Consider the following 8,628-nt stretch of genomic DNA (forward strand, 5'->3'; position numbering starts at 1 on the left):
AGAACTAATGATGTAATGTATGGGGATTAACATAAGAATAAAAAAAAAAAAATTGAAAAAAAAAAAAAAAAGGAAAAAAAAAAAAAAATAGACCTACCCTATGACCCAGCAATTGCACTACTAGGTATTTATCCAAAGGATACAAAAATACTGATTCGAAGGGACACCTGCACCCCAATGTCCAAAATAGCCAAACTATGGAAAGAGCCCAGATATCCATTGATGGATGAATGGATAAAGAAGATGTGGTATATATTTACATACACACAGACACACAGACACACACACACACACACACACACACACAGTGGAATATTACTCAGCCATCAAATAGAATGAAATCTTGCCATTTGCAGCAACGTGGATGAAACTAGAGGGTATTATACTAAGCGAAATAAGTCAGTCAGAGAAAGACAAATACCATCTGATTTCACTCATATGTGGAATTTAAGAAATAAAACAGATGAACATAGGGGAAGGGAAGGAAAAATAAGATGAAATTTGAGAGGGAGGCAAACCATAAGAGACGCTGAACTCTAGGAAACAAACTGAGGGTTGCTGGAGGGGAGCTGGGTGATGGGCATTAAGGAGGACAATTGTTGTGATGAGCAAAGTAATTATTCTATTGAGATTCCTAATTCTTCAGCATCATTTATTGAGAACTGCCCTTTCCCCGCTGATCCACAATGCCACCTTCAGCACAAATTCAATGTCTGTATGTGTACTGGCCTGTTGATGAGCCAACTATTCTGTCCCGCTAGTCTGACTAATCACCCCAGTCGCACACAGTTTCAATGATTAGAGCTTTACAGTACATCCTAACATCCTGTAGGGCCAGTTCTCTTCTTCCACCTTGTTTTTCTTCCTCAAAAGTGTCTCGGCTATAATTTGCTCTTTGCATTTTTATATAAATCTTAGAGTCAGTTTGTTGAGTAATGAAAAAAAACCAAAAAACAAGCCTATTGGGATTTTGATTGAGCTCATATTAAATTTATTAATCATTTTGGGGAGCTTACAATATTGTGACTTCAAATCCAGGAATATAATACATCTCTCCATTTATTGGGTTTTCTGTAATATTACTCAATATTTTTCTAAATTTTCTTTGTAGAGATCTTACTCATACTTTGATAATCCTGTTTCTAGATACTTGATATTTTAAAATGCCAGTGTAACTGGTATTTTTAAAAACCATGCTATTTTATCTTTGTTGCTGGTATATAGATACGCAATTAATTTAGGTATATTGACTTGTACCCAGCTACCTTTCTATTCTGTCTTGTTAACTTTAATAGTTTATCTCTAGATTATATTGGCTGTTGTATCACACAGTTGTATTATCTGTAAATTACGTCATCTTTGCTATTTTTCTTATTCTTATACTTTTTTTTTCTCTTTTCCTTGCCCTACTACGCTGGCTGGGTTCTCCTTTACAAAGTTAAATAGAACTGATGAAACAGACATCTTTCCTTTTTTTCTTTTTGTTTCTGATCTCAAAGGGAAAGTTGGTCATGTTTCACAATTAAGCATGATGTTTGCTACCTCCTTCAAAGTAATTACCATTTATCAGAGTGCAACAATTCCCTTCTATTCCTGTTTTTCTAGGTGTTTCTAATCACAAGCAGATATCAAACTTTATCAAACTATTTGTCAGCATCAGTTAAGGTGACCACATGATTATTCTTCTTTAATCTATTAATAGAAATACAACTTACAATGGACCCTTGAACAGCTCAGAGGTTAAAGGCGCTGACCCCTCCCATACAATAAAAACCCACCTGTAAGTTTTGACTCCCCCAAAACTTAACTATTACCAGCCTACTGTTGACAGAAAGCCTTTTTGATAACATCGACAGTCAATTAGCACATATTTTGTATGTTATATGTATTATATACTGTCTTCTTAGAGTAAAATAAGCTAGACAAAAGAAAATGTTATTAAGAAAATCCTAAGGAAGAGAAAATACATTTACAGTACTGTAGTGTATTTATTTTTTAAAAAATCCATGTAAAAGTGGACCCACATAGTTCAAACCTATGTTGCTCCAGGGTCAACTACATTTTCTATTGTGGCATGTATTAATGTTATGATCAGCAAAAAAATTTTTTTTTAAATTTAAAAGGTAGAAAAAGAGAAAATTCTACAGAGTTCCTATTCTTGAGGCAAAGGTATATCAGTCTTGCCCTGAGCTGGGGGCACCTCTCCTGGATGTGTTGGTGCAGTGTTTTTGTGAAGTCCCCATGTTCCAAAACTACAGAGGTTCCATCTGCTAACCCAGGGAAACAGAATTCTCTTGGGAATATTGAGGTCACTTTGAGGTATATGAGCCATGATAACATAAAGAGCTTTATTCATGGATAATTTTCTGAATATGCTCCAGAACCATTTGTTCTTAGTTCTGTTTCAGGTTTGCTCCTGCCTCTCAGAATAGGCTGTCCCTAAACTTGGTTCATGTGTGCGCCTAGCAGGTGAATGTGGGGGGTAGATGGGGGAAGCTCATCTGCCCAGACCACCCCAGGCCAATGAAATCAAACCCTCTGGGACTGAGACCAGGCATTAATATTTTTAAAATTTCCCCAAGGGATTCCAAGGTTGAGAACCACTACTGATAGTTCTCCAAAGTTGAAAATAACATGTGTTTATGCACCAAAGTCCACAGAGAAGGAAATATCTAACCACTCCAAAGAAAAATAAAAGAAAAAAGCCGCCAAGTGAAGGAAGAGAAGGAGGACAGAAAGAGGAGGCACAGGAATGACAGTGACAGCAAATCTACTTACTCGATTCTTTCTGGAAGCTCAGTTTGGGTCATGCCCACACAATTGACCAAAATAGTGACTGTAATAAATAAACTGAACCACCTGAGAGGACTGTGTTAAGGAAAAGCTAAGAGTCGCCATGTTTCTCTGATGTCACCTATGATCACCTTGACGCTGAAAGATTAAATTCATAGCTTTTAGCTAGGATCAGCTTTTCGGTCTTGTCGCATAACAGCTGCTAACATTTACTGAGTGCCTATCCTGGGCTGGTTACTTCATCCAAATTATTTCTAATACAACTGGACCTGCAGGTAAATATTATATCTACACTTTGCAGCTAAGAAAACAGACTGAAAATATCTTAAATAATTTTTCCAAGGTCATACAAGCTAGTCAGCTATGGTGCTGAGATGTGACCTCAGATTGATAACAGAACCCTCAGCAAGATGGAAGGAAACAAGAATCCCGTCTCCAAAATGTCCTTCTGCCCTGACACCTTCACTTCACTATACAATATAGCCTGAAATTTCATCCAGCGAATGTCTCTTTTTTCCTAAAAAACAAAGAGACGACTTCTAGGAAGTTAGAGGTAAAGGGAGGGTTACCAGCTGTCATGGGAATTAGTTGAGTCCAATTGTTTTCCTGACTTAGCTGAGATCAGTCACTTTGAGGAAATGGGCCCCTGGCTAGGAATGGTGGGGGCAGGCACAGGGAAATAAAATGCTGGCTCAAGGAGAAAATTCCAGATAGAATTAGGCTGGGGTGGAGAACTCTGTCTAACCAGAGAGAAGAATTTTCAAGGTTGAGCCAAGGGATTACCACAAGGGGAAGGAGACACTGAAGAAGGTGAGTGGAAAGGGGTAAACTGATGGGAAGAAATGTTGGTGGAGAAAACCCAAAGAGAAATTTCTCCCACTGGACGTTTTTCTCAGGACTAGCTTGGGTTCCTAACAATTACGTCCTAAAAAAACACAAAACCTGAAGATAAGCTTGACCTGCAGAGAGAGTGAACCACTCATCTTTCATAATTTCAGTTTGAGCAGAAGTATTTAAATCTATTTTAGTTTTCTGTAAATGTCTTTAATGTGCCCTGTTTTACAGTTACTTAGGAACACATCTATTTTGAAAAGGGAAATTCTGTTAATTAAACCACATTTTCCTGTTGACTTGCAATTAAATTAAGAAACGTGTTCACATGGGGGGAAAATGTTAACCCAAGGATTAAATTTAAATCATATCTCCAATTCCACAAACCTTTAAAAGTAATAGGTTACACACAATATTACTTGTGGAAAAATTCATAGCAAATTTGATTAGAATTATAATTTTGGTGAAATATTAATAATAAGACATTTGAGAATTCCACACCTTGAAAAATATCTTTTGGAGTGGAGCTACCAAGTTCATAAGATTTAAATATATAAATGCAGGCTTTTGTGAGAAGAAGACACCTAACAGCTTTTCTGTCCAGCTATGACTCCATCCAGCAATTATGATTCATCAAATCTCAAGATGAAAAGAATATTCACTGGTCACTTGGTTCTTTAAAGGGATTTTATTTCTAATTAGCTGTTTCTTAAAGCTAATTAAGATGTAAGTCAACCAAGATATATGGAGAGGAGTTTGTATATATGCTATTTTTCTTTATTTGTAATTTTTATGTAATTGGATATATTTAAAAAAAAAACCACCCAAGTAGAGCTGCCATACTGAGAGAATAAATTACCTCGGTTCATTTTCATTAACTGCCTACTTCTTATTGCTGATACTGTTCTAAGCAGGGTGCAGGCTGGACATCTTAACTGGCTCTGTGACCTTGAACAATTTATTTAATGCCTTTGAATAACAGTTTCATCATCTATAAGATGGGGATGCAAATCCCTCTTCAAAGGTTTCTGTACCTATGACAGTGATGACACTTAGGAGGTATTAGCAAACGGTAACTTACTATTATCGTTAAATATCCTTCTATAGGATCAGAAAATCCAAGATTGAATTAAGAAAATATAACTCCCACTGCTTGGCCATAAAGATAAAAATATGTAAAAGGAAAATGCAATGCAACTACATGGAGCAGTGCAGTTTCATTTTGAGATGACTCTTTGCCAGAGCTACCAGCTCACTGAGTGCTGTCCAGCAATCCAGCAAGCTTCCCCAGAGTGGCGGGGAGAGAACTCCTTTTACTGGAGCCTCCGGAGAAGAGGCTGGCTACCATCTGTCAGGCAGCTGAGGCAAGGCTGTTCTTGCAAATCAACCTCCTGGAAGCCAGGGCTGAATTTGTCATTAGGAACTTCCAATTTGGACAGTCACCAGGGAAGATCCTTGGAAACCAAGCCAAAGTCTCTTTTTTGTCCTAGTTTGGCTTGCCTTGAAAAACAAAACAAAATAAAACAAAAACTGAAGGCAGATTCTGAAGCTACTTAAAGCTGTTGATATAATACAGACATTTGACTGATTTGTCTCTCATCATTACTATATTTCCCAGTGGCATGAACCTTGAACTATTAACATTTTTTTGGACTATTGACCTTTGTAACCTACTAGTAGTTGGGGGTAACTTGGGATATTGGCAGCGCCTGTGACCAATCTGATCCTGCTGAGACAATCTATGCTCTGCCCATTGTGGTCTGTCCTCTTTGTCCTCTGGCGGGTGCTGCTCTTTTGCCCAATAAACAGCCAGTTCTCATCATGGCTAGAGGTAACAGAGTAACAACTCATGCCTATTTCATCTGCCCAAAGAAGTCTGGGGGCCCTCTTATTGGTTATTATGTTGTGAGACAAGCATTCTTATTATGTTGTAAGAATGTGCCCGGGTGCATCAGCAAAGCTTATTCATAAGGGGGACATTTTTTTAGGTTGTGCATGCACAGGTGTGTCCAGACTAGTCTAGGTGAACCCAAACCCACCTCTGGCTTACATGAGCACCTCCTCTGTCTTAGGACTGCTTTCAGGTATTGGATACATTAAAGCCACAAACATTTTTCTTTCAATGTAATGATTTCATTGTTTCAGGATTCAATTAGAGGACATGTATTGTGCTAACCTCTGAAGAAGGTACTGGGCACAGTGGGCAAAGCCTGATTCTAAAAGGAATCACGTGGAAGAAGCAACAGTGCAAAGGATATGAGTGGACAGACACTTTGATGGCTGTTCTTCTGATCAGGTTGAAAGGACTGAATAACCACAGGGCCCGAGTGGCACTAAACCGGGAAATTGTCCTCCCTTTGTTCAGCACCATAAATGTCTACAACAAAACAAAGCAGAAGATGGACCTGAAGTGAGAAGCATGCATCCTCACACAATCGTGTTTTTGAGCACGAATGGTATCATTTCAGGCCTATGAGCAAGAAGGGCTCTGGGAACCATGAATCCATCAGTGGAGAGCCAAGTGGAGGGGCAGAGTTAGGGAGGATCAGGGACTGAGAGCCATATCCTCACCTCCTAGCAAAACCCCAGGCCCTGCAGTGACTGTGAATCAAGATGAGCCCACTGAGAGTACCCAATGGGCAGGAATCTGACCTGGGGCTGGTAGGATGCATCAGCCCCAGGGCCAGGATTCTGGCAGCAGGATGATAAGGTTCTGGCTGCATTAAATTCCTCTTCTGATTAGTGTATCATCCCTGGTGCTGGGATGCTCCCTCTGCTTTCCACCTTCTAGGTCTCCCCTTTTAAGCCCTCTATCTACTGGTTCCCTCTGAGCATCTAGGAAGGTGAGGGTTCTTGACCTGTGAGAGGAGGGAGAAAGACATTTTAGTGTCTTTTTATTTTCTCTACAAACCATATTTGAGATGGCTGATTCCTATCCCTCCCAACTCCCAAAAATGCACACATCATTTTTGGGGGTGCTGTGTGGAACATCTAAGACACAATACAAATGGGGGAATTGTCATGAAATAGCTCTCACTTAAACTAGTGGTTCTCAAATGTTTTGATTTCAGGACCCTTTTATACTCTCAAAAATTATTGAGGACCCCAAAGAGTTTTTGTTACTGTTTATACCCTTTTGCTTATACCGTGTGTGTGTGTGTGAGAGAGAGTGTGTGTGTGTGTGTGTGACCTCTTGAACCCACTAAAAGGGTTTTGGGAACCCCAGGGGTTCTGAGATCATACTTTGAGGACCACTTGTTAAATCATCCTGATTTCTGTTCCCCTTCTCTACTTTATCCCCCACCCCCAGACTCAGGATCTCTGCTCCCCATTTGGAAAGACAGCCAACATCTTTGGAGATCCTGGGCCAGTGGTCATCCAAGAGAATAGCCAACTTCCTCTAAAAATTTAATAGCAGTTGTTGTTGCTTTGAGGATTTGAGTTTAATTAGTCTCCACCATAAATATTATAAAAATGTGAAGACAGTATCAAAGAGGTGAGTTGGATATATTTGTCATTAACTGAGTCTAGCTCACAGCCACATCACCCAGGTCAGGAGAACTCCCTAGGCTGAGTGGGGCAGAGGCTTCCTCTCCCAGAGCTGAGAACAGCCTTCCCAGCCAATCACCCTTACCCGGTGTGTGCTGTAGAAGGGGTCCAGATCCTCCAGGGGCTCCCCAACCAGCTCTGCCGGGAGTTCACCATAGAACTTGGGCAGCTGGTTGCAAGCTTTCAAGTCTAGCTGAGGCCGAGGCTTCTCTTCTTGGTCCTTCTGCTCCCTGTGCTTATCTTTGGCTTTCTTTGCTGCCCGCTTGGCAGCAATTCGCTTTTCAATCTCCACCAGGGACTCTGGAGTGAATCGACGGAAGTTGGTAGTTTCCAGGGACCCAAAGGTGAGTTCCATCTTCTCATTCTTCTTCAGGAAGAATTTATACTCTTATGAAAGTGGACATCACCACAGAGAGGTAACAGCCTTCCCACTGGCCCTCTCCCTCCAGTTCTTTTCCTTAACTCACACTTCCTTGATGGAATAGTGCCCCCCCAACCCAGTTCCTTTCTTAACTCACACTGAGCTCTCCCCAGAGTCTCACTGCCCCTGTGGCACTCTCAGGGGAGGCTGTTTATTCGATCCTCCTCCAGGCACCTCGGGGTTGAGCTATGTTCTCCATGAGCTTCTAAGGCATGGCTCCTTCATCTATTGCTCCTTCACCACCACCACCCCCCCCCCACCAGATTTAGCCATACTGCCCTCTCTTCTCAATTCTATGACCACTGAGCAACAGGTACTCTCCTGCATTCATCAAAGACTGTTCATGTGGTCTGTGGCAAAAACAATGCTAGTAAAATTTTCCCCATTGAAAAGCATTTGTTAAAAAGTATGGAAGGCATTAACATTTTTATTATTCTTTTATTATGCAATGATATGCTTTTAAGAAGTGACAGCCATTCCTGGACATAACAGCAAGAGAGAGGAGAAGGCCCAGGACCTTGAGCACATGGCTGCACTTGCCAGCTGAGAGTGTGCTGTCTGCTGAATGCTCTAAGCTTGGCAGCATATTTGTATTTTTTTGTTGTTCTTAATAAAATACATTATTTAATTTTCCTAATTGGTTGCTTTTTCTTCTAATGTAAAGTTTTTCTTTAAAAAATCATATGAATAAGATTTTGATTTTTCCTTTTTCAAATGATTGATTCACGAGCCCATTTTTGCTGCTTATTTTAATCTAAGTGCACCCACATTTCCTGACAGCCTATCGATGACTTAACAGGTCATGATGATTTAAAAATTGTTCATAAGCTTGTAAAATCCTGATCTAATACATGGTCTCTAATGCTGCCAGACAGGGTCTTTGGGACTCTGGTCCACCATGGTCCATAACAAAGCCTGGAAGGCACTCCAATGACTAGGTTTTCTATGGGTTACAATATTCTCAGGAAGTTTATCACCCCTAGCACTAGTCTGGAAGCAAACAGGATGGCTTGCCATCACAGATGGATAGAGCA

At 40.3% G+C, this 8,628-nt stretch overlaps 1 protein-coding gene across 2 annotated transcripts in view; it reads right to left on the reverse strand.

The window, feature by feature from the left end:
- Window positions 1-7,528, reverse strand: part of SCN10A (sodium voltage-gated channel alpha subunit 10) — an 81,778-nt gene extending 74,250 nt beyond the window's left edge. For both annotated transcript variants that reach the window (XM_031028263.2, XM_006733423.2), the window contains exons 1-3: window positions 7,259-7,528; window positions 5,874-6,001; window positions 2,779-2,859 (exon numbers count right to left, since the gene is read on the reverse strand). In XM_031028263.2, the coding sequence (XP_030884123.1) occupies window positions 2,779-2,859; window positions 5,874-6,001; window positions 7,259-7,528 (479 nt within the window). The remainder of the gene's footprint in view (window positions 1-2,778; window positions 2,860-5,873; window positions 6,002-7,258) is intronic.
- Between the last annotated feature and the right edge of the window lie 1,100 nt (window positions 7,529-8,628).

This window comes from Leptonychotes weddellii, chromosome 1 (assembly GCF_054177405.1).
Source record: "Leptonychotes weddellii isolate Sample4059 chromosome 1, ASM5417740v2, whole genome shotgun sequence".
Taxonomy (NCBI): Eukaryota; Metazoa; Chordata; class Mammalia; order Carnivora; family Phocidae; genus Leptonychotes; species Leptonychotes weddellii.